The sequence below is a fragment of the Sipha flava genome, unplaced genomic scaffold (genome assembly GCF_003268045.1).
Source record: "Sipha flava isolate LNK unplaced genomic scaffold, YSA_version1 85_pilon_pilon, whole genome shotgun sequence".
Classification (NCBI taxonomy): Eukaryota; Metazoa; Arthropoda; class Insecta; order Hemiptera; family Aphididae; genus Sipha; species Sipha flava.
In genome coordinates, this window is record NW_020273627.1 from 752251 (window position 1) to 780087 (window position 27837).

At 26.2% G+C, this 27837-nt stretch overlaps 2 protein-coding genes across 8 annotated transcripts; one reads left to right on the plus strand and one right to left on the minus strand.

Annotated features, from left to right (window-relative positions):
• Positions 1-1703: 1703 nt before the first annotated feature.
• LOC112693344 (receptor expression-enhancing protein 5-like) lies at positions 1704-5010 on the plus strand. 2 transcript variants are annotated; one of them, XM_025568348.1, is made up of 5 exons: positions 1704-1961; positions 2299-2462; positions 3094-3326; positions 3908-4043; positions 4902-5010. In XM_025568348.1, exons 2-5 carry the CDS (start codon positions 2333-2335, stop codon positions 4946-4948), a joined length of 546 nt encoding a protein of 181 aa, XP_025424133.1. In that variant the 5' UTR covers positions 1704-1961; positions 2299-2332; the 3' UTR covers positions 4949-5010. The 2 variants fall into 2 exon arrangements, with proteins under 2 accessions (XP_025424133.1, XP_025424134.1); XM_025568349.1 differs by lacking the exon at positions 1704-1961 and adding an exon at positions 2002-2138.
• A 5179-nt stretch (positions 5011-10189) lies between these two features.
• Positions 10190-26906, minus strand: LOC112693362 (solute carrier family 46 member 3-like). 6 transcript variants are annotated; one of them, XM_025568382.1, is made up of 10 exons: positions 26663-26906; positions 20148-20393; positions 18592-18665; positions 16704-17247; positions 13392-13749; positions 12104-12205; positions 11899-12036; positions 11724-11807; positions 10637-10793; positions 10190-10433 (listed from the first exon to the last, which is right to left on the minus strand). In XM_025568382.1, the coding sequence occupies exons 4-10, from the start codon at positions 17226-17228 to the stop codon at positions 10298-10300; spliced, it is 1500 nt and encodes a 499-aa protein (XP_025424167.1). In that variant the 5' UTR covers positions 17229-17247; positions 18592-18665; positions 20148-20393; positions 26663-26906; the 3' UTR covers positions 10190-10297. The 6 variants fall into 6 exon arrangements, with proteins under 6 accessions (XP_025424167.1, XP_025424170.1, XP_025424172.1 ...); XM_025568385.1 differs by having other exon boundaries at positions 16704-17250; XM_025568387.1 differs by lacking the exon at positions 20148-20393.
• Between the last annotated feature and the right edge of the window lie 931 nt (positions 26907-27837).

The window sequence follows — 27837 nt, forward strand, 5'->3', positions numbered from 1 at the left end:
TCCATCTTCAATCAATTCTTTTTTGTCTTGCCCCATGTACCCACTTTCGTCTTTTGGACGTTTGTTCTGTTTCCTCGTCTAAAATGATTGCAATTATACACAGGTCTTCGTCAGTGAAATTTGTCATATTCACGTAGTTAATATAATAAATATAGTAATACAGTAGTCACTCGATAATTCGAAAAACTCCATAAATCAAACTAAACGCTTAGTCCCCTAAGAAAACCTCTATAATTAGAAGAAAATACATGTATTCCAGTCCCCTCGATAATTCGAAATGTCTGTTAGTGGGACTCACTCTACAATTCGAATTTTTTTTCTAGAACCTCTATAATTCGAATTTGCTTTTACGCGGTTATACGTATGTTCATATGTATAAAGTATATTCATATGTACATCTATTTGACGTACTCGCAATGAAATTTATAACGACAGCAATTAAATATTATCGTAGTTTATAAATTTTATCGTACCTTACCTACCTAATCTAAACTTTAATCGTATAATTTTACCATTTTTATGTCAAGATTGCGAACATTTTTCGAACATTCTGAAATTGACGAAAAAGGATGCTATACAATTTTTAATGCTATCAGTAAGTTAGATAACGTTATGGACCAGATTGTGGCCAAAAATTTAACACAAAAAAAAAGAACAGATTCCTTTAAAATCTAAAATATAATAATATAATAAATATATGTCACTTAATAAATGTAAAAAATAATATAATATGTATAATAAATAAATGTCAGTTAATAAATGTAATATATACATATCATTTTTCACCTCTCTTTAATTCGAATTAATTTTTTCCTTTCATTATTCGAACACTCAGTAAATCGAAAACCTCTATAATCGAATTTTTAGCTCAGTCCTCTGAATTTCAAATTATCGAGTGACTACTGTATAGTAATAAACAAAGAAGTATTAATATGCGTTTTTGGTATAACAGACTCAACACAACTGACTCGATCCTCGGAACAGATCAGTATCGGTAATTCATAAATATGTAACAGACATGACTGAACAGTCAAAAACGGTGACTTGACTGTCTCTGATCCAACACATCACTGTCTCGTGACTGATATGTGTGAATCAACCTTAAGGCGGAATTGCTTGTAAAAATTTAGTTTCAGTGCAATTGTAGACTTTTCTAATAACATGTTGTAAAAAATCAAAAAATGTTCAAATGTGCCTAATCACAAGAAAATTAGGTACTCTTTTTAAAATAAAAACTAATTATCTTGTGATAGGATACTCTAAATTGAGCAGAATGCTTTATTTACCGATTTTTGTTAAAAGTACTTCTGATGATTACTTAGAAATAGCGATTTTTCTGTTGATTTTATTTTAAATTTTAAATAAAGCTTATGAGAATTATTAAAATCGTTTTTATTTCGTTTCTGTAAATTTGTAGGTATGTCCCACTTTTTTTTTGTCAAGTCTCGCTTATAAATATCTGGTTTCCCGGCTATCCGTAAATAAAAATTGGCAACCCAACGTGTTATTCAACCGGTGGTGGCGGCAACGGCATCAGCGGCAGCGGCCGTGCTGGGGAACAACCTGCTCGTAGGTCTTGTTGCTGTTATAAAACACTTCGGTCGCCTACAGACGTTTCGATGTTTTGATTGTGCAGACACGGATCAAGGTTAACGCGGTGTACCACAGCCGCGGTTACAGAATCGGCCAGCCGTAGTTCCATTACTATCTCGGTACGTACATTCTATAAGTCGTGTAGCCTGCAGGTACTTGTCCATCGTGCAGTTATTATTGAGATCGCTGATTTTTAGTGTTTACAGTTTTCACGTACCTTTTCTGATTCCTAGTCTGGTTAGCCAGCAGTTTTATAATTAATCGATCAATATTTTCGTTTTTCCGTTTTTGGCGATTTTCGCTTCTCACGTTTTTCCGTTTCGGCCGGTGATAACGACAGCGGTGAGCTAGTAGACATCAGTGTTCAGGTGTGTATAAATTAGTACGATTGTTTAACCTTATTTTAATAATGTATCCAAATGTTTGACCTCGAAGTGTTTAAAAATGTTTTAAACGTTGGAACTAAGTCTACCCGCGAGTAATTATTGAAGTGCATTAGGTTCATGTCTTGCCATTCTGGCATTTGAATTTCAATCCATTTTCATGTAGGTAGTTAAGATTTGAATTTTACTAATCATTTTTTTCCTATTGTCACGTACCGTTTTTTTTTTTTTGGTTTTAAATGATTAGCACATGTCTTACATTATCATAATATCTGTATGTATAGTATTTTTATGTTTATAATTACTATTTTATTTTTTTTAGTAAACTGTTATTTGAAGTTTTACCAGATTTTAAAATGACTAGTAAAATTGATACTGCTAAAGCAGCTATTAAAAATGCGTTGTACGATGAATCCAAACCTTGGTATAAGTTGTTCAACTGGGCTGAAGCACAAACAGGAGTTAATAGATTGAATCTATTTTTTGGTAAGATATTCAAATTGAATAGTGTGCATGCAATATCAGGTACATTATGCTAATGAATCATTAGTAATGATATTATTTAAATTGAGTCGCAAAGTTTCTATTTTATTCTATGATTAATTATCGTTATTATTTCATTGTATACAGAATCATTAGTAAATTAAATATGTTATTCTTGTAAATTTCTTAAGTATCAGTGATTGGTTTCTTATTAAAGTTAATCGACTGGTGATGTAATTTGAATTTGACCATGGTTGAGGAAGGGAATAAAAACATATTCATGCATAGAACTGAACACTACCAAGGTAATGTTAAACCATCTTAAGTATATTATGTGTACATTTTTTTTAAAATCATGTAGGTTACCTCATTATTTGTTAAAACATGACAAAAACAATTAGGGGTGTTAGTAAAAAATTATTATGTTTTCTACACATTAGATAAAAATATCCATGGGGTCATGCATGATAGGATTGAGTATAAGATTTGAACTCCTAAAAATATGCACTGGTTTATTAGTAACATTACAATTCACCTACATATATAAATATGTATTTAGTTTTTTTATTTTTATGTTTCTGTGGCTTATCTAGTTCATAAGTAATATGGATATATTTTTATTTTATAATTTCAGGATTTGCAGTGTTCATTGTGTTTTATTTATTAATTGGATATGGAACTTTATTGTTGAGTAATTTGATTGGATTTTTATACCCTGCCTATGCGTCCATAAAAGCTGTAGAATCTAGTGGAAAAGATGATGATACAAAATGGTTGACATATTGGGTGGTGTTTTCATTCATTACTCTAATTGAGTTCCCGGCTGAAATTATTCTACAATGGATACCATTTTATTCGTTAATCAAGGTTTGAGAACATTTGTGATTTGTAATGATAATACTATTATATTAATAATTGTAATGATCCTTCTTTAGTAAGGGTTTTTGATAAAATAGTGGGTTTAAAAAATATTAAAACATAATTCTATGTATTTATCAGATGTAAGTTTTTGTTTATCAAATTATTTTTGATGCATTTGAAATAATTTTTTTTCTAGGGTTTTGGTAGTTTTTTTTATAGTTAATAATATATTTTTAGAAAATATTAATTAATTACAAAGATTTAGGTTTCTCAAATTTACAAAATAATTTGAATACTTTCTGTTTTTAATTTTGTTTTTAATAATCTTGTCAATTATTTTCTAGTTAAATAAAAAATTTTACTTTTAATAGAGCTCTTTTATTGATATACTTTAAATAATAATCTTTTCAGTATAAAAGAATTAAATATCTTAATCACAAGATTGATTTTTATACTTATAACAACGAAGAAAAAACGTAAAAACTGTAACTTATTTAAAAATGTATCTCCAAAATATTATTTTCAAGATAGTTTAACTCAATGCTTATACTACTGATTTATTAATTAATTTAAAATTTTGTTTTCAGACAATCTTTTTTGTTTGGTGTTTCATTCCAATTCACAATAATGGTTCTGTGGTTGTGTATAGTAAATTTATACGTCCATACTTTTTAAAACACCAAGGAGATATTGATCAAGCGGTAAATGACCTTTCTGAAAAAGGTAAAAGAATTTTAATTTATGCTTGAATTAATAAAATTAAGTTAATATTACAGTAATTATCTTTATTTATAAATTTATTAATTTTTTATATTTATGTTTTGTTTTTAAATTTATGCTTTTACATCAGATGTTATGTACCATACTTACATACTTATATTATATTTTTACAACAAAATATGTAGTTAAAAATTAAATCATAAATAAAGTATAAACACAAAGATTATTGAAGTATGATGGTACACATTTTGTAATTTAAAATAGTTAATATAATTTTTTACAGATCAAATCAATCATATAATAAAAATAATTATATATACAATTATTAATCAATAATTTATGATATTTAGAACAAAAATAACATCTTTGCATTTTCATTAATAATGATATTAATTTTTTCAACATTTTCTTTATAAATATAGTGATATATGGTTTGAAGTTCATAATGATGACATAGATCATTTTTAAGTATCAAAAAATAATTAATCCATTTATGCTGTTGTGTACAATATTTATGTATTAATTCAGATTTAATATAACAGTTTTTAATATTTGCCATAATATATAATTTATTTGATTATATATAGATATAAATTCTAGTTCTTAAGTTAAAGAATCTGATTAAGGAGCCTATATAACATATACTGTATTTTTTTTTCTATAATGTCTATACAATAAATATAGGTAGTATTATAATAATTGTTTATTTCAACAGTTATTATGTTTTCTATTGAATGTTAATTAATTATAATGCTTTCATTTTTTTACCATATTCATTTTTACTTGGCATATCAATATTGCTGTATTGTTTATATATTTATAACTGGTTTATATTTTAATTATGAATTAATTTTGTTGCAGCTACTGAAGTGGCTTTTAAAAAACTAGTTACTGAAAAAGTTAATTAAATCAAATTACTTGAATAAGCATTGTTGGAGTATTTTAAATGTTTCATCATTCAAATTTAAAAAGGGTAAGTTTCACTATACAAAATTTAAAACTAAATAATATTTCGCTTTTAGTTTTAAGTATAAAATAAGTTATTGATGTATGGTTTTGTATATACTAATAAAATCAACCATTTAGTATTATACTATATATTAGTATGTAGAATTATTAATAATTTGGAGCTCTTCAGAGTATTATAATAGATACTAGTTTTGATTCAATTCAATCAAAAGTTTGATGTGTTTGCACTAAATACATAAAGCTATGTAAGTATAGTTTAAGATTATTTGTATTAACTACAGTCAAAATGATAGAATATTTGGAATAATTAACAATTTTTTTAATAAATTGTATGTAACTTACATGTAACAAATTTGATCAAGTGAAATTAATTTTTATTATTTTGTGAATTAATTATAGCAAAAGTTTTTAAAGTGTTAACAATTATATTTTTTATATCACCTTTTATTTAATAATTATATGTAATATTGTTAATTTTGACATAATATTATTGTATCTATTGTACGTATAACTATAGATATTAAAAATCTTTGCCGTTAGATTTTTAAATTAAAACAATTTATTTTATTTTTTTATTATAAAGTAGAGTAATTAACTAACTTTGTAGTGGTTAAAATATTGATTTGGAAAAATTTGCTTAAAGTCCACAGAGATTGTACTCTAGCTATTCTTTGATTTCGATGAAATCTTTGCTTAAAAAGTATATATTATTAATATCAAGAATAAACATATATATACCATTAATATTTCTATTCAAGATTTAGTAGGTTAAGTTATTGTATTATGTTTATAAGATTAGCCATTTATTTTTAAAAATATTTTTTGATATTGTAATCAATTTTCTATTTAATGTCTTTATTATATAAGAAAAAATAATTTTTTTTGAAACCCAAAATACCTTACTAAGCTTAAAAAAAACTTTTCCTTTCTCTTTTTTTTTAATAGGATTAAATTAAATATAATTTATATTTATTTTAAAATTTAGCTTTAATTTGGTAAATATTGCATGCATTAACAATTTTAGTAATGTTGGTATGTTTAATTTTGAAAATTTCAAAAGTAGCTTTGAAACTTCGTAACAGGAGTATGTATTTTAACTGTAAATTGATTTATGGGTTTCAAATAGTACATTACTAAATAAAATTTACTACTGGTTGCATTTGAATATTAACTTACTAAATAAACTTAGTTTATTGTGAAATAATCAAAATATTCTTCATGCTCTTTAATATTTGAAATCTAACTAATTTAATCACAAATTATAATTGTTAGTAAAAATTAAAAATTAATGTATAATTTAATTCAATATTTTTATTTGCACTTTAAATTCTATAGAAATGAAAACATGGGATTTTCATTTAATGATGTACACAAAGGATTATATTTTAGAATTATATAGAATTAGAAAAATGCACACACTCATACATATGTATATATTTGAATACAATGTCGTTTGTTCAGTCGACAATGCATTTGGTTTATTCAGATATTATGATATGGGCATTATATTGAATAGGCTGGAATTAAGTATAAAACATATTTTATGGGTCAATGATTTAATTGTAAATTGTTTTTGGAGTTTTTCACTTAAAAGAACATATTAATATGTATATAAAGATTTGATTTTTACTTTACTTAATTTATAAGCATACATTATTGTGAAAATATAATTACATTTTTTTGAAATTTACCTAAATATTGAACACAATACTTAGTTAATTTGAATTTTAATTAAGTAAGCAACTAAAAAAGAAACATATAATATTGAATATTATTAGTTGAGATTATATAAGCAATATCATATATTTGTGGGGCACATCCTATATATATATATATAATCATATTATCATAATATACATATCTATAATTTATAGTGCTTGAATTAGATAGCTACTACTTTTTTTTTAAAAAATAAAATGCTTCTTAACTACTAAAAAAAAAATCAAGTCTTGAAAATTGTTTTTTTTTTTTTATTTATGTTTGCATTTATAACTATTTATCATCTGAGTAATATGAATTCATATTAATAACACTTAAATTTTAATTTTAGCTTTTTATTTATCTTAACTTGTGTTATATTTATTTTATTTTATTATAACCTTACATATTTAACTAAATTATATTATATTAATTTTTTTAATGATAAAATTGTTTTTATTTTCAGGTATCACGTATAAAGACTATTTATTTTACAAGTAAATTTATTTTTAGTTGTGTATTTTCAAAAGTTTTTCATCAATACACATGTAAATTGAATTTTAAATTTTAAATTATTTTATAAGTTATGATCGTTAAATGTAATTTTCTCAATGTTATTAAAATAAACAAAGTTTTTAAATTCCAATTTTGTCTATATTTTTTTTATTATTCATATTATATATGTAAAACTTTTTTAAACTGTTTTGATCAATCATTCTTAATTCATTTAGATCTTATTTAATTATATTTACCATATTCTATTTTTTTCAATATTTAAATTAATAAGGATATAAAATTAAAACATTATTTATATTCATTTTAATTATTTGTATATTATTATTGTGGTTTGATAAAAATGCTGTAATTAAATAATAGTAATGGATTAATCGAAGAAAAAAAAATTAATTTCTTAGGTAATTCTTAAAGTTTAATTATTGGCAACTGTACTTATGATAAAGTTATAGATATCATACATTTTTTTTTTAATTTGAATTTTTAGTTTACAATATATTAAAAATAACAAAATAATCTAATTAAATTTTATAAGTTATGCTATTTTTTTTCTTTAAATTTGTTTTAACTAAAAATTAGACAGTTAAAAAACTAAATGGTAATAAGTTATTATAAATAAAATATACCAACATTTTTTCAATAATATTGATTAACTTTGTAATGTTATAACAGTTTTATATACTAATATTTATGTGGTCTTATGTTTAATTGAGATCCATCCATTTTTTCCAATTTAGCTTCTCAACTTATGTATTTGATTTGAATATTTTAAAATTTTAAATGTTGATTATTTAGATTTTAAATTAGAAATCTTATAATATTGGACTGATCAATCTCAAGCTCATATGAATAATTCAGATTAGTTTTAAGAGTTATTACATTATACGATTGAAAGGTAAATTGATAAAAATTACAAATCTTTAATGAACATTGTAGCTGAGAATCCATTTCAAATTTAAGTAAACTATTTTAAGTAACACATATATCTATGCATTCGACTACTGCTACATCATTTTTATTCAGGTAGTATAGGGTGTTACAAAAAGATCGCAGGATTTAAATCTGTTATAAATGAAATTTATATCTTTTATAAAAACATAGCATATAAACCATTCATTTCAGGAGAAGTTAAGGTTTAACAGTGAAAAAAAATAACGGGCATATAACCCTCATTACTACCCCTACAGACAATAATTCTTTCCATACAATTTACCATCACTCGATCACACATTGTCCATCAAGTTCATGATGATTTTCTTGCTTAAGTTCCAAGACATTTCGAACTTTGTTCTGGTAAACTCGTGACTAAGTGTAGTCCCATAAGAAAAAATTACATGGCGTCAAGTCGCAAGATCGAGTGGGTAGCTTTGGCCACGCAACGAGATTATTCTGTCCAGGAACTTCTCACGCAGCAGAGTGATTGTTTCTCTTGAAGTGTGACAATTTGGTCTAAATAAGGCCAAAGAAAATTAATGAGCTCGGTAGGTATTCTTGTATGGTTACAATAAGACGGTGCAACTTATTACTCTTCAAGTGTAATAAGAATAATCAAGAATAATCGCCTGTAGGGCTAGTAGGGAGGGTCATATGCCTGATATTGTTTTTCACTGTTAAATCATAACTTCTCCCAAAGAAAATAATATATTTGTTATGTTTTTTTAAAAGAAATAAATTTAATTTATAGTAGATTTCAATTCTGCGTTCTTTTTGAAACACCCTATATCAATAGCTTTTATGCACATGTTGTGTGATCTTGGAAAGTGTGTACCGTGTATGAACAATTTTTAATATAAATAATACCTAACATACTGGTAGATTATAGATATTTCTGGTTCTTGATAATTACGATAAATCATCGTTCTATGTATTTTATTTGTAAGAAAAATATTAATCACGCCACAGAATTTTTCCTCCCTTCCCATTTTGACTGGCCGTTTTTGAAATAATAATGTAGTCTACACATATTTTGTATTTTGGAACATGCATTACTAAATCTCTGCATATTTATTGTTCAGCTGTGATTTTATTATCTAGATTTGTAGGTGATTTCAACTAGTCAGTATCATGCACTGACAAATGGGTAAGTTAGTTTAAATAAATATTTAATTATGAATAATAATTTTACGTTTTATTTCAATTTTCTCTTTTTTTATTAACTTCAGATTTTCCATATTTAAAAGATTACATTTTTTAAGGTAGTAATAAATAACCATTTTCTGTAATGTTAACAAAATTTAAAATGAATTAAATCAGTTTTTATCTTTATATAATATTCATTTTTAAATTATTTTCCATTTTAGTGTTTAAATAATAAATCAAATAAATTTTATTATATATTTTCAATAATATTTAGTTTTTAAATCTTGCAAGTATAATAAACTACCTATTAAAAATAAGACAGCGTTTTTGTTCGATAAAATTAGTTCACATGTGTATTTTTTTCACATAGCTTCTTACTGTAATGATTACAGATTATCGCTCAACAATTACACAACTATATTATTATAAACAGGGGCGTATAAAAGGGGGGGATGTGGGTCAGATCCTTCCATAGGCCTTTTTAAAATTGTATAAAATAGTGTTCTTAATGTAAGGAAATTATAAGGAAACAAAATAGTATTGCAAGGATTTATTGTAAATTATTATCTTGACACATACAATATATATCTTTTATTATTTGTAATTTAAACGTGCTGGTACTTAGGAATTTTCCTTCCATAATAATTTGCAACTGATCCCCCTCTCAAATAAAAGTTATTTATACGCCACTGATTATAATGTTAATAAATTAATAAGAAATAATATTAATAATTAATAATTAATGATAAATCACGTTTGCATGTTTTATTAATTTATTTTCTTACACAAATATTAATTAGATAATACACAATCAATAGTTTTTGTAGGAAAATCAACAAACAAAATTAATTTAATATATTTTAATTGATTAATTAAAATAATTATTCTCTTTTGTAGAAATTATAACATTAGTTTAACTTATAGGTATTTAAATATTTTAAGTTATTTTACACTTTATTTCATGTATTATACTAGGAATATTCACTATCTGTATGTAATTACGTTTTGATCTGTTTTATTACAGTGCCATAAGTGGAACGATCAATAGTTTTTGACTTCAGATGTGAATTCTCTGTATGTTTTATTACATCATTTGAGGATTCACGGTCGTGTTTTCGCACCACGTACATCCATCTATGTAAAATTTTAACATACATTTTTTGATTATACAATGTTATGTTGTAATGCAGTTTAAAGATCTGTTCACATTAAATTAATAATAATAACTAAATAATTAATAATAATTAACTACATTTTTTTTCCATTACAATATGAACAGAACTTTGATCTTTTCCAATTTGTTATTAATAAAAAACGATATAAATATAAATGCTTACAGGAATAATGCAATTGAGAATATGCTGAAAATGAACGTGATGAAATAAAAAGCGCTAGGTAGTGTATTTAGAGTGATTTCATATAAGCCATTGTACAAGAGTCCAGAAAACAAGGAAACAACGATTTCAGAAATTCCAAATATTGCTGCTATTTGGCCTAGAATGTAAAATATATTATAATTTAAACTGTAATATTATTCAATTTTATCCGAATATAGTTATAGGTTGTAGCTAATGTCATGGTTTTATCCTTAAAAGATTATTTTTAATATTTTTAATTTCAATTTTAAAATTTCTGCTCATAAGTGTCAAAAAACGTATTTCGTTGAATGATTAAATATATATTAAAAATGGTATATTTAAATGTTTTTAATTGAAATTATCATTGTTATTATAAGTTTTCTTTCTCATACAAGCTTTTAGCAACCGAAGCTCTTTGGCGATACGTAGATTATTAATTTTCATTTGAATTTATATTTTTATTGATTTTATAAAATAATAAAATTTATCAAGTAAAATAATAACACATTTATTTTAGTAAAAAATTTGAATATAAATGTTTTATCAATTATAAAATCCAAGCCAAACTCTTTGGCACAAGGAGTATTTTATTTTATGTATAAAACTTCGTGTATATCTGTGGTGTTATTGAATAATAATAATTACAGTCAAAAATGATTATAATATTATTTCTGATTAGTATAATAATCTAAAGACCGCTATCGTAATTAATATTTGATTTGAAATGCAATAATGATTATACAGCTTATACAGTTTTCAAAAATTATTTTATTATTAAAATGTTTAGCGTTTAGAATAAATTTTATTTTTTTTTGTATTTCAGGGTTAGTTAAATAAAATACGAATTGTATGAAATGATGTGTTGAATACTTGAACCAGAAATATTATCTAAAATATATTTTGGAACCTAATATCGCATATTAGTACTATGTAGAAATTTTACAAATGTATGTGACTCATTAAATTTTATTATATTTTGAACACAGCAATGTTATAAAAAATTTTTTTTTAAAATTATTTTAGACTGAATTAAAAAATTAAAGATAATGCATCCAGCTTTACTCACTGAGTTCAGAATTTGGTACTAGTTTTGTCATTAGAGATTTTATAGATATATTTTCTGCAGCCGTTAAGATGTTCAATAAAGGTCCTGTGAATGGTAAAGTAATAAGTGAAAATCAATAATAAGAATATACAAATGACCTAACAAGTTCCTTTTTTTACACACTTTACACACTTACCCAGGTAGAAAAGAAATTGATTGAAAGCGAAAACGTAGTATAAAGACGCAAGTGTTTGACTTATGGTCGATAAGACTCCAATAATTTCATCAGAAATTTTTAGTTGCTTACTAAGAATAAATATGGTAAATAAAAGACCTAAAATAAAATATTGTATTCGTTAATTATACAGCGAAGACAATGAACAATGATTGTAAAAACAAACCGATTATATTTACTGTCAGTTCATACGTTGAAAATATACTGTACTTGACTTCAGTCCAGTTGAATTGCACACGAGTGTACAAATAAGATACCGTCCGGTAACCTATATTTGGTATACAAAATATAATTGGAAGAAATCAATTAATTTTAGATTCGTAAAAGTAATATGTACTTTTTTTAATTAACTCAGTTGTTAGAAAAACCTTGAAATAATTGTTGCGTTTATATTAGATTTATCGCTAAGAATAAGTAATATTTGGTTTTAATTCTAGAAAAAAAATCATAGGTCACAAATTGTAGCGTTGTAGCAATTAAAATAGGAAACTTATTGTTGAGTCAGTTTTCTAAAAAGTTGTAATCGTTGTAATTACAATGTATAATCGTATACTATCCTGACTATAATTAAAAACCATAATTTATGTTGTTTTTCAAACAGTTGATTGATATTTGTTTATAATAATAATAATACATTTTTCTTATCGAACTCGATTAGAGTTGCATTAAAGCAAACGTAGGAAATTTCAATGCACCATAATATTTAATATAAATTAACATGACTAATAATTAATAATAATAATTAAATCATAAAAAATAAGTGATAATTTAAAATATTACATGGAACCAGTGCCGGATTAAATATTTGTGGGTCCCTAGACAATTAAAATGTTGGGCCCTACAAAATAATTGTATTATTATTACTACTACCTATAACGCCTAAAACAATATATATATATATATTATACTTCATAATGACTTTTGTCCCGTAAATTCGTAAATAAAATACATGTATTATTAAATAAAAAAAAATTATAGTTTTCCGTTTTTACAGGGCCCCTTAAACGAGTAAGGCCCTAAGGCGGGTGTCTACTTCACCTAATGGGTAATCCGGCACTGCATGTAACACTACTGTAGTGCATAAAACCAGTAAGTTTTGCTTCATAAAAAAATCTCATTCTATATTAATGATTTAATGGCAGTGCTAGTGTTGGACTTGTAATAGTTTTGTAAACATTTCCAAGGCATTTTAGGTATTGTGTTAAGAATATTTAATTTATTAAGTTAATTTTCATACGAAACCTACATTGTTCATATTAATAATAGTTTATTTTTATGATGATCATATTAACTAGTAATATTCAGAATCAGTATTATATTATTTGCTTATTGATTTTTCGTTTATAAGAAATTTAATAAAAAAATTCAACACACACACACATAAACAAAAGAGGATGATTGAATATTAAGTAGGTATTAAAAAAAAAAAAAGTATATACATTTTCAAAACGAACCGTTATTTGTGCCAGCATTCGCCATGAGTATGATTAACAAAACAATGATCTTTAGTCGTTGGGTATTTGGTCGTTTTTTAAAAGTTGTTTTCAATGACTCTGTGACTTGTTTGAAGTTGAAAAACTCCGTGAGGGTGGTCTTAAATGATTTGTTTTCGTTCACTACCGTTATCGGAGCAATCTCTTCGACGAACAATAATCCGTACACCAAACCTATTATAATTAACACAGACGAAAGACCGTATGCTCCATAGAACCCTAATTGATTATATACTATGCCAGACAGCGAAGTTCCGAGCGCCATAGATATGGCCATAACAGCATTGAGTCCTCCAATTCTAAACGTTCGATTTTTAATCTAGAAAAAAAAAAACATCATTTTTGAAACTTTTAAGATACCACTAAGTGGAAAACACGTTGGATTATGATATTGGACAATGACGATAGTGATCGCCAGACTAAGTGTGTATTATTCTGTGAACACAATCGTAATACGAGTATAAAGTTAATAACGAAATAGAAGTGTTTGATTTATTAAATTAATGGATTAAGAGACAATATGGTTAAGTTACCTACAACAATATGGTTATTGAATTAAAGACCAATTATAATTTAATTTACTTTTAACTAATTTAAGTTTTTTTTTTGTTACTACAGATTTTACGTTTGCTTGGTGTGTAAATGGTTGAAAAAGTAATTATTTTTTCTTCCATACAAATACAATTTCCTGAAAGTAAACTCTTATTTACAGCGGTTAGTATAAGCATTATATTCAGGTTCCTTTAAATCTTTGAAAAATTTAGATTTTTATCGAGTAATAATTTACGTGTAGGTGGTAATATAATAATAGTTAAATTTAAAGGGACTCATATTTTTTTTTGTTATGGTAAAGCTTTCACTTAAACTAGCAATTTTTAAAGTCGTGGTGCTTTTACAGAGGTGCTTGTCGACCGTTATTTTTCAATTGAATACATTTTTTTCTGGTTTTATTTATTTTTATCTTAAAAAAAAATAAAAAATAATCAGCTTTATTAAGGACGCCGTGAGATAACCTCACTTTTAAAAGGACGTCGAGAGTAAAAATTTTTAATTTTTGAAAATATATCAATTGTATCATCTAAATCAATTTACCTGATATATTACTATCCACCCCAAAGACTTGTAAATTGTTTTTATGCTAAATATAATGTTAAAAGGTCAACAATCGGGTACCACTGCACCAGTTTATCGGGTTGCTTTTAAAATGTCATTAATTTATTGAAAAGGTGTAATTTGAGGAGAAAGCAAGGTGGATATTTACCCCTTGCTAATTTTAAAAGCAGTTCGATGAGTGGTAGCCGATTGTTACCATTCAAATACTATAATTAGCATAACTGCTTTTAAAATTACCAAAAATCAAATGCCAACATAGTTCCTTCTCCCCTCTATGAGACCATTATTCTAGTAAGTGTTTTTGGCTGAAGCCAAAACGACTGATATTCTAAATAATTAATAAGTATTGAAATACTATCGAAAATATCAAATACTGCATTAGATCTATTGATAAGGTGGATAGGTCTTATCGAGTGATAATGAATATTTTTAATTTTGTTTTTGTTATTTGAAGTGATGAGTGTTAATTAAAAAAATGTTACAAAGGCAATATACTTGAAAGAGCGTTGCGAGTTGAAACAGAGGTGATTTTAGGATTTAAATTTCGAACGGACATGAACAAATTTAAAAATATGCTATTAAGTCAATGTTAATCCTCAATTGAATAAATGAGCATAAAAAAATTGAATACTCAAAAATGTAGTGATAAATTTTTTTATTTTTTAAACAAAACGTAGTTTAATATATAGTGTAAATATAAACTATATTTTTATTATTTATTATAAAAAAATATAAATGTATATTTAAGAAATGGGACTAATATTAAATTTGAAATTGAATCTTCTAGTTTTAATTTTTCCAAGTACTGGAATTGGATATTTAAGCAGTTTTTTAGAATTCTCTTTATCTAAATATAATGAAGCTAGATTTTTTTTCTTTGATGTCTAACTCTAATGTAAGTTTTCATACACTGCATAGTAGAAAAATTACTTTCAGCATTAGCTGATGATACTGGGATTACCATAGACAATCCAAATATTTTCCTCAAATTCTTAAAGTCTTCACATTAATTATTTATTTGTGGATGTACATCAGACAATTTAGAAAGTATTTAAAAATAGAGATTTTTCCAATTAAATAACTGAATAACTAAATTACTAAAAAACCATTGTATATGATCAATTATGCAATACACGGAGACTCGTAAATTCCAACAGTAGACGAAATAGGAACTTGACAATACAAAAAAATGTCACTCCATTCAAATCCTTTAATCTCCCGTATATCCTCGATTTATTTCTCAACAATCCACCAATAAGACTTCAAAGAAAATGGCCAATAGACAGTCATAATTTAAAAAATGGCTCTCCCACTATGAACCTGTCAAATTAAATAGGATATACTATTTTTGAACGGGGTCACTCTTTCATATTCATCTATTGCCCTCACATTTATTACTAATATTCGTTCACTAATTATTTTCTAGCACTATCGGTCTTACTACGGAAAGCGTTAACGCATAAAGGAGATTCAGAAATAAAAATATAATATTCAATTTTACCCTAAACAATTAAAAAAACACATTAAAATCGATATCAATTTCAAACGCCTCAAACAAATGCAAAATTTTTTTATGCGTGATAAGTCTGATCTCTTATTTTGTTAACGATTTAATATAAAATCGTTGTTTTTTTTTTTTAAATGTATTCGCTTCTTATCTAGATGAACTTCGATACTCTTTTATCTTTTATAAAGATAATTTTAGTTTATCTTATTTTTATTTTTATCTAAATAAATTTTCGGTGTATTATCTTTACTTAGACGCTGGGGGGGGGGAAGAGAAAGGTGGAACACCCCTTGAGCCGTGTAAAAACTAAAAATATGAATGAGCAAACAGTTCATTAAAAATCGTTTTAGCGATAATTTTATACCAAAACTGTTTACTGTTTACAAAAATGTTTGCTCCTATAAGTTCAACCGTTAATCAAGTTTGAATAAAAAATAATTTTAGTTTTAATTTTTTTATATATACTTATATTTTTATGTTACGCCGCCGTGATAGGTATGACATTTATAGAACTTAAAATTACTTCTCATGTATCGAGCAACAGGAAAAAATGAACGGGATACGTATGCAAATTGTAAGTGTACGTAAAATATTTTCGCCCTCCTCCTCATCTTGTGGCTTCTTAAAAACCGCCACCGGTCATCAACACTCACCAACGTGGCGTCGCCCATGTAACTGTACGCGGTCATGGTCAACAGCGTCTGGCCACCGGTAACCGCCAGCGGTATGGACTCGGCGATGCCGGCCGCCTCCATGGGCAGCTGGTCGAAAAAGTACACGCACAGCAGCTGGCCGGCGTTGCGCACCAGCTCGCCGTACAGCGGCAGCAGCATGCACGGCACGCGCTTCCGGGTGCGGTCGCTCCACGAGCCCACCAGCAGCATGACCAGGCACGGCAGCACGTTCTGCGCGCACGTCTGCCACATCATCATACCGGCCACCAGCCGCTGCACGGCCACCTCGTCCGCGGCGCTCGAGCCCGCGCCCTTCGTCACCAGCGCCTCGCACGTGTCACTGGCCAGCCGTAGGTTCACCTTGCACGCCTTCTGCAGGTTCAGGTTGGACACGGTGAGCGTGATCAGCGTGAACGCCGTCATGTAGCACGCGACCACCGGCTCGATGGTCATGTCGTCCCAGAACGTGCTGCGCCGTCGCGCCGGCACGACCGTCGCGGTCATGATGTGCGTCCGCGGTCGTCTGCTGGGGCAAGGCAACAAAAAAAAAAAAAAAAATTATATACACGTGACGTGAATGAAGTATATCGTCAAAAACAATTGAAAACAACTTAGAAATAAGATTAATTAGGCTTTTGTGTCTGTGTTCTCGGGAGAATTTATAGTTTTAAGCGATATACTTAAATCTATAAATTAATTTTAAGCAATACCCTCAGGGGTAGATACCCTCGGGATAGGTAGCCCCGAGCTCCCACTTCAAGAATTAGAGTAAGAATAAGATATTAAGGAAGATTTGCAGTGCGATTTATGATGACGAATTGGGGTGCTGACGAATAAGGGCAAACACCGAAATCCGGAAAATTATACAAAGCCCGAAGATCACCAACTACATAAAATCATAGCGTTTGTAATGGTTTGGACACGCCATGCAAAGGGGTGAATTAAAGGCTGTGAGGGCAGCCATAGAGTACCAACCAAGTGAGAGAAAACCTAGGGGTAGACCAAGAAAGCGATGGGTGGATGGAGTATATCAGGATCTAAAAGCATTGGAAGTAGAAGATTGGTAAGATGTTATCCAGGATAGGGAAAGATGGAAGGCCTTGATGGTGGTGGTGAAGACTCTTGGAGAGTTATAAAGCCAATAAGAAGAAGAAGAAAAAGAAGCGATATGCAGTCATGTGCAAACATTGTAAACTAATAAATACGTTCAAGATTATATATTTTAGATTATCTAAAAATATAATAAGTTTTACTAAATATCATAAAGGAACTTCAATATCTGCATTATATTAGGAGTAATAATAACTGACTTTCCAATTAATTTACATAATGTATACCTTAATATTAAAAATAAAACTTATAACTTATTCATTTTGAATTTTTTAGGATACATAACTTATATTAAATGATCATTAGGTATTATTTTTTGATCTAAAAGTATTTAAAATATAAAAATTCAAAAAAATAATAAAACACTTAAATTTAAATATTATTATATAATTTAAAACATTAATACACATTGTAATGTGGTTTGTGTAGTACACAAACCACAAATATGTATGTATATATGTATTTATGTATATGTATGGGTATATCAAATGATAAATGTAACTTGATGTAGCTAAACGGTTAAAAAGTAATTAGAATACTTTTAGAAGAATATAAATTATGTATTTTATTTATTTAAAATTTTGACAACCCAAAGGAGTAATGTGTACAGCTTTTATATTAACAAAACATTTTGAATAGATATTATAATGATACACGTTTAAAAATAAAAAAAGAGATAAGAATGTAATATATATATAAAACGAGTAAAGTAAGTTAGTGTTTCAGATAAATTTAAAAAATATGTTATATCACTTACAGTGGATTATTGGATTATTTGAATCTTTCGCTGCCTTTTCATGGTCATGTATGTCCAACAAGAAACTACCGCGTCTGGTAATATAAAAGCGATACGATTTACGTCGCAATAGTCAATAGCAAAATTTTAATATGTAATAAATGGATAATATCTCGACTTATTTATTCGAAAATGATTATTGAATTTTAATTGAATGCATGGATCAAGTATGCATTGATGGGAGGGGCTGATTAAAAAAATTTACCATATATGTATAATTATAAGTAAATACCAGTATAATGTATTATGCGGTAGTAAGTATTAATTGAATTATTTATATATATATATATATATATAAATTTAAATGACGTTAAATTATTTTATAGAGTTAAAATTAGTATGAATAAACTATAATGTAAGCAATAACATTCATATTGATTTGACTCAAGTTATCTTATAAATTCATTTTATTTATAATTTATTACTCCAAAAATATTCTTTATATCAATGGTTTTCTAACCTTTTTTGAATTATGAACCCCTATTTTTATTAATTTTTAATGTGACCCCTTCAAATAATATAAAAATGCATATTAGAAATTTTCTCGTTTTAATGTGCTTGAATTTTTGATATTATAGAATCCATATTGGGTTTTATATTAGAAACTGCTACTTTTAAGTCAGGTTTTTTGATCAAATCGATTACTATTATTTGTGATTAAATTTTTTTAAATACACGTATACGTTACGAGTGTAAATATAATCAGATATTAAATACCAATCCATTTAAAATTGGTGACTACAATCGTTTTTTAGTTAATAATTCGTCGTTAGATAAGATTACGCTACACGCTATTTTATTCGGTGTAGTATTGTATATTCCTAAAAATGAGATTAATTTTTAAAATAATATATTTTGATATGAATAACCACCATTTGTTCATTATTTTTGGGGATTCTTAAATAATCTTTCACGACTCCTAAGTTGAAAACCACTGATTTAAATAAGGGTTTCGTGAAAAATCGAATGTGATGATCGTTCAAGGATCATAGCAACTATAATTAAATTGAGATAAAATAACTGTACATAATTTGAATGACAATTGTATCTTATTAAAAAATATTTTAATGTAAGTATAAATGTAAAAAATAAAATTATTGGCTACGAGAACAAATAAATTATCAATCATGCAATATATTTTTTTTCTCTGCTTTTAAAAGCTTTTTTGTTATTAAATTTGTTGCAATATAGAACATTAATTAATTTAACATTCATGAAATTATATAGATAAATATAATTAATAATAAAAATAATATTATTAGATTAGATAGTGTGTAGGCTTTTCAGTGTAGGTACTACAATATACTACATTTAAAATTGATTTTTATCTTAGATTGAAACACAAGGTTAAACGGATTTACATTAAAGTAAGAACTTGATTTGTTCACAAAAATATATACTTCATCAAAATGTTATGTACTTATGTACTTATTATTTGATAGGTACCGAGTTGATTCTGTTTGACAATTAATGATTGCTTAACATACGGAAAATTTTCGAGTATATTGTGAAATAACCTTTTTAGCCCATTGGTATAAGATGTTATATATTATCCTTGGTGTGGATCTATCACCAGAAAATTTATTCACAGAAAAGTAAAAATGAAACACCATTGTAAGTAAAATCGTTACTGGTTTATGAAATATTTTTTTGGTTAACGATATTTTTCCCGATTGTCTTTTTTCCTGAGTATAATTTTTTCCGAAAGTCCGTATGCCCGAAAGCCTTTTTCCTGAATGCTTTTTTCCCGACTGTTATTGTTCCTGAAATGGAAACAAATAAAAAAAAATCAAAAGAACACAATATTAACAAAATTAACTGGCAATTGTTAATTATTAGCACCAAGGGCACCGCGAGGGGAGTGCAAGGGGGTGCAATTGCATCCCCCTGGCTTCTCAAAAAAAAAAAAAAAATAAAATAAAATAAATTAATGGTACCTATTAAAAATATTTTATCTTGCACACGTAATCTATTATAATATTTATTTTAAATAATTATCTATTAAAAATTATAATACTTATTTTACATAATAATTAATGTTTATATATTATAAATTATAATATTTATTTTTTAAATAATAACTGTAAACGCTTAGGTTTTTTTTCAATATAAAGGACATGCCAGTTGTCACAAGTATATTCAATTTATAAATAGGTCATTTTTATCACATGCGATAAGCTTACGAGTAGTCGATCATTATCGGATTTTTTAATCGTTGCCAATACTCCTTATTACTTTGTATCCGACAAATAAACAAAAATAACTTTGTATCAACATATAATTTGAAAAAATATTTCTATGTATTTCTACTAAAATAAATTAAACATTTTTAAAAATTAGCGTATACTATGCACGATGCACCCTCCTGTCAAAATTCTTAGCGGAGCACTTAATTAGAAATATATTGTTCAAAAACTCAATGTTCAAAAAGTTTAATCGAAGTATTTACTATCTGATTACGATATCGGAGATAGCATGTGAACAGATTTGTGTAAAATGAGTTTTACAAAAACTATTACAAATAATAATTGCGTTGCAAATAATAATGGTGTTGCGTGCATTTTGTTTAGTGAGCAAAATTGTAGATTTTTAATAGTATAATTTTAACCATAAAGTCGATGTACCTATGTATTTTTTGATTTATATTATTCAAATTCATACGTACATAATTTAGGTATAATTTATTTTCTATAAGCTTAAAATATTGTATAAATAAAATAATATTTTAGTAAAATAATAAAATATATTTTTATTACCTTATAATAATATAAGTATTTTATTTTTAATAATAACCATCGGGAAAAAAGGTTTCGGGCATATGGACTTTCGGGAAAAAAGTCGGGAACGTATTTTTTCACTGTTGGTACAGAAATCTGAAAGAAGCTAAAAATAAAAATAATGCATAAGGCGAATCAAGGTTTTCTATGTTGAAACAAATAGGTTTTTACTGTTCACCCAATTGAGCTCAAATTATTTTTAACATAAATAAAATATAAATAAATAAATAAAAATTATTTTTAACATATTCATAAAAAATTTAAAATACATATAATTTATATTTAAAGTCGCATATATAAGGATCTATTCATACGATTTATGTATGGTCTTATATAATATAACTTTTGGAATAAAATAAAAAATTAGCAACGACAAAACGCGACTTTATTTTATACAATTAATAAAAATAATTAAAAATAAAATAAAAATTAAAAATCAGTAATTGATTATTCAATACTCGTTAATTAATATAGAAATAAATAAATGTTTATTTTGGAGTATTATATTTGTAAACTACGACAGGTTTGAGATTAAAAGTTTATCATCAGGTATATACGAGTACAAAGTCAGTAAAATCGCAATTTTGTCAATTATTAATTATTATTAGAGTCGCGATTTTACCGAATTTGTATGTACATGGTGATGAATTTTGAATTCGAAACCTATAGTAATTTAAAAAAAATACTTCACCTAAGCATTTATTCATTAATTAATTTATATGGTATATGTATGACTATTTTATTTATATTTTTAAATTTGTATAATTATCAAGTGTCTTTGTGTTGAACATTATTTTATTTTACAACGTTATTAAAACCTAAACAGATTTAATGATTATTATCGTGGTGATATAATATTGACATTATATTATAATGCCACGGATTGTAGTACAAAGAATATTTAAGTTTCGTGTATGGTTCAACGACACACGCTGATGATTAAAATACATAAAACATGATGCACAGCTCGATTATTAATTGTTATTTATCATTGCTAAATGTAAATAATTTTGTAATATCAAGAAAAAATTCATTTGTCTTTTTTATTTGTAGTATAGACACTATAAATAATACGTAATAGATCAAATAATTCCATTGTTTTAGATTTTTATTTTATACAAATTCCTTTTTCTCATTAGGTCTGTCCATTTATCGTAACAATTTTTGCTAACATTTTGTTCTACGTCATATTTAATATACACATATTTATCAAATACTTACAAATTATATATTACACCAATAGTTGCTAGATTGGATGATTGCTATTAATTATTATGATAGTCTTCTTTTAGAATATTATATTTGACAAGTAAAATCATTTGGCGATTTTACTACTTATAGGGCTGGATTTTGACCTAGACCTGTGAAACTAGGGTCTAGGGTGGCAATATTTTTAAAGTGGCAAAATCATTGTACCAAACAAATATTTTTTTATTGAAAATTTTTATTAATATTATGCGCAGATGTACAATACATACGATTATTGTTGCCACGATATGGCACTGCACTAATTGCGAATATATGAATTAAAAATGTAAATATTATTTTTGATTTTGAGTGAAATGAGTTAGTTTAACCAGGTTAATGATTATGTTCAGGATATATTTTCTTTTTTTAATGTCTGCGTAAATGATTTCATCCAGAAGGAGTTCTTATATTACCGATTGCTATAGATGATATAATTTGCAAAAAAAATGTTTGGGCTATTTATAAAAAAATCAAAATTTTCATGTTCCTTAGCTCTTTTTTGAAAATGTTGATAAAATCATTTTGATATGATTTAAAATGTAATTTAATGATGAACAAAAATTGATTGTGCTTAATTTCAACAAAACAATTAAAAGAACGCATTTAAACGCTAAATAATAAAATGACAAAAAGATGAAAATCCGTTACATTTTCGTAATAAAAATTCATAGCATTTTAATTTTTATATTTAAAGCTTAAAAATTATGTTTAAGATTTTTCATAAGATTTTTTTTGAAGCTAAAAAAAAAAAATCTATCGGAAAATTGCAAAAAAATGTTTTATAAACATTACAAAATTAAATGTTTTATGAAATTGGATAATTCAACGAATTCATTAAATAGTATTAGTTATTTAGTCAAAGGAAATTTTATAGCTTCGAAATATTTTAATGACATTTTTACTGTTTATAGATACTTATAATTTTCGATTTTCTTAAACTTAAGATGTCTTTTATTTTTTGATATTAGAACATTTAAACAAATTTACCTTGTTACAAAATTTGGTTTTTCTAGTTTACCAACCATCATAAGAAACATGTACCGACCAACCTCTTACATTCAGAATCGTTATTTCGAGAACAATATACCATTGATTTTAAGCTTAAAAGACTATAACCAAAATAATTTACCTATTTCTGTATTTAACCCTATCCAGAAGTTTTGTCTTTTTTTTATAGAAACTACTATCTAAAAAAAAAAAAAAAAATAGACACTACTGTCTGTAATTTCATTGGATATTAACTATGTATTAATGTATAAATTATGATAACATTTAATAATATAAATAGTTTTTGATATAAATAATGATTTATCAACGTTTTTCTTTCAAAAAATTGTTTAGTTATAAAATATATAGTATTAAGTGTAATAGTTAAACTGAATTAATACGTTTAAAAATACAGTAAATGGATGGAATTTTAACTACGTTTAGTTTTAGTTCAACTTTAGTAATTATATGTTTATTTACTAACAATGCTTTGATTATTATAATATTTTTTATTGTAATTGCGATAATTATAATTAATTTATTGCAAACAGAAGTAATTAGTATAATATACGTATATAATTATGCATGCGGCATTATTAGCGCACTTAAGAAGTCTTCTAATGAAGACGATTAGAGTTTTAATTATTTATATCATTTTTAAAATAACTCATTACCAAATTGTTTTCAATGTAGTTATGTTCAATAATTTGCGCTCCTTTGAATATTTCCACGGAATCAAATGTTATCATAAATAATCGTATTTATAAAATACCGACAATATTATTTATTTTAAAATAATTTCATCTAGCGTTAAAATGTAGTACGTTTTTCTAATCTTATAAATACTGATACAGAATGAGACAAAAATAACAGTAAAATCTGCACTCAATAAAGCATCGTATATATGAAAAACACTTCATCATAAAAAATATTCAACTAATAATATTTTAAAATTATAAAAAGTATTAATACCCACGTTATAAATCTTATAGTAAGATTTAATAGATTCGAAAAAGGACAGTTTTGGTAGGACTAATGAGGGCTTATATTGATTTGGCCAAATTCGTCCTGATAACTAATCATGTTGACTTTTCGCAAGCGTCTGCACATCATAGCCGGACTTAAATAACAGCAGTTGATCTCACAAACGTGAGTCGTAAGCCATTCGCGTTATACATGTTCGACATTATAACTTTATTTATATTTATGGATACAAGTGAGTATTACTGCGGGTACCGTTTGTAAATATTATTTTCCCGATTTTGAAGTAATAAAGTTTGTTGCAAGCTATTGTCTAATACATCAGTTTTCAAATTGAGTGCCGCGGCACATTGGTGTACTGTAAGTATTCACTAGGTGTGCCGAGGTCTTTTGAAAATTTGTATTAATTATTTTTTTACCGTTCTCAATTTTATATCTTTGCGAACAGGGGTTTTTAGCATTTACGAATATAAAAAATAAGAAACGAGAAAACCTAAGTTCAGTGGAGGGCGAAATGAGTGTATATCTGTAAATTATTCGTCCAAGAATAAAATATATTTGTAACACCTATTGTAAAAGTATACTATATTTCTAATTTAATGTATGTATCAACTACATTACTTTTTTCTAAATAAATTTATCAAGTAATAATAGTAAATATAATTAATAAAAAATTGTAACGCCCATTCAGCAATTATTCTAATTAAATAATTAAGAATAAAATCGTTTATCTACGAGTAATATAGTGTGAAAAAAAAAGTGAAAAAAATTGGTAATGTTCCACCAAAATTTTTTAGGTAAGGTAATAATGAGACAGAAGAGAAAATCTAATCCTTCAATGTATAAATACGTGATCTGAAATATATTTTCGCATATTCACTTCTTTTCATTATATTTCGTATTTTCTATTTTACTTTCATTATACAGTTCCGCCTGAACACTCTCGGAGTTTACCATTAAAAAGAAAATTATTTCTTCAAAAGTTTTCTTACGTGCTTAATTTATGCATTTTTTACTATTTACTAAAAATCGGTTATTTTTATCATATAATACTTATTTGTTGTGACGGAATTAATTTTTATATAGAGTGTGTTTAGTTCGCATTTGGAATGGAAAAAAACCGACGGCTTATCACGTACGTGACATGTTTAAATCTAAGAGTTTATTTATTTTTTCCAAAATTTAGCACGAGATTGATACATATTACTCCATAACCAGTTTTGCGATTTTTACGGTTTGATTTTTTTTTTTGTGTAGGTGTTAAAAGTATTTTAATATTTTAATGGAGCGGAAAAACACGTATGTAAATTATCGACGTATAGTATTGGGACCGGAGTGGCGTAATGGTTACATAAATAACTTCGCTTTAAAATGCATAATCGGTCCGATTTACAGCGCAGTGCAAAATGCTGTGTAGTTGTATATCACTAGCTTTATTGGCAGTCATATGATAAATATATATATATAATGTATATTTTATAATTAGATTCTTTTTACCACCAACTTGTGATAAACTCACCTAACCTTGGAATTTTCGTATCAAACAAAGTTAGAAAAAGTATATATCTGTATTAATTTAAAATATAGTATCATTATTAGATGTAATCAATGGATAAAATTTTCAAGTTCATAAAAATATATTGATCAAAACAGTTTATCCGACTGTTTTTATTATTTTATTTGATTAATATGTGAATAATGATGATTTCAGAATATGGTAAACGTTAATACTATGCGATTGTGTCTACCGTTCAATGCAGGATGTGTTTAAGATTTCAAAATGGGAAAAAGACATATTCGTTTAATATGATATTATAAATTAATGTTTATTCAAAAAATATACCGAAACTTAGTCCAATTATACTATTTTTAATTAATTATTCAGCATTGATTTTCATTAGTCTAGACAAAAAATGAAAAAACAGAAATAAGAAGCCCTTGAAATAATATGCAATCTTCTTTCATTTATATTTTCAGTACATCTCTACAATATTTTGTCGCTACTTATTATATTATATAATATAAATAATACTATTTACCTCGGGCGATTAGTATTTGATATATGTATTTCCCGGATTCGATCGACTATTATTTGGTTCACATGTCATAATAATGCGATGATTATTTAATGACAGTGATGTGTGACAAACATGTAGTTAGCAGCTCTAATGTTCTGTTAAAATCTGAGAAAAACTGTTGAAATTTTATAATAATCGATGGATGTGATTGTAAAAATGGTCGGATAGTTACACACACGATGATCTCACGAATCAAGTTAAATAAAAAAATGTTTATGGAGTATATTATGTAGTAGATAAGCACAGCATATAATCAGTGAACTTAGACATTCCCCACCTAATTTTACTTATATTGTATCAAATTAATGCAAAATATGCATACGTATATACTAACCGGTACACACGTCTCTTTTATACAGTCCGCATTAAATTCCAAAACTAACAAATGTTATTAAATATCAAATAAATTTCTTGTATTGACTGGGCCCGTAAACCATTTTTAATTTTTGAATGTCCCAAGAGTCCATAAAGGTTGTCGACCACTGGTATAGAATATAAACATATGCACTTTAGCAGTAATTCTAACTAGCCATAGAACACGATTGTGATTTTCATGAATCGTTTGTTAACCCATTTAATTTTTTATTTATTACTATAAATTTGATTGCAAAATAAAAAGTAAAAATGTAATTATATACAACAGTTGATATAGTAGTGGAACCAGTTTTCTCAATAACATATGTTGAACTTCTAATGTTCTTACTTTTTAAAAAAAAAAGAAAAAAGCCTCTATAGATAAGTAAGTAAATATCAATAAAATAAAATTATGCACCCCGTGTCATCAAATTATAATCTCATCTCAATTGGTAACCTAATATAACTGTACAAGACAGAGGCGTATTTAGACTTACTTCTAGGGGGGGGGGGACTCACATTTTTTCTTTAATTTAGGCTTAAAATTTACAAGTAAAATTGTTGGTAATATTTAAATCTAGCGAGTCTTTAATATTTGTGGTTTTTTTTTCTTTAATCTAATGCCGGATCCATTTAGAATCAAATTTTGTGTAGTTCTTTTTTAACAACTGTCTGTGTTTTGAAAGTTAGGCTTGTGTTTTATTTGATTTTTCACTAAATATGGACCAGATAAAAAGCCCAATTTAGTAATCGCAGCCACGCGTAATTTGATTTCGTTATAA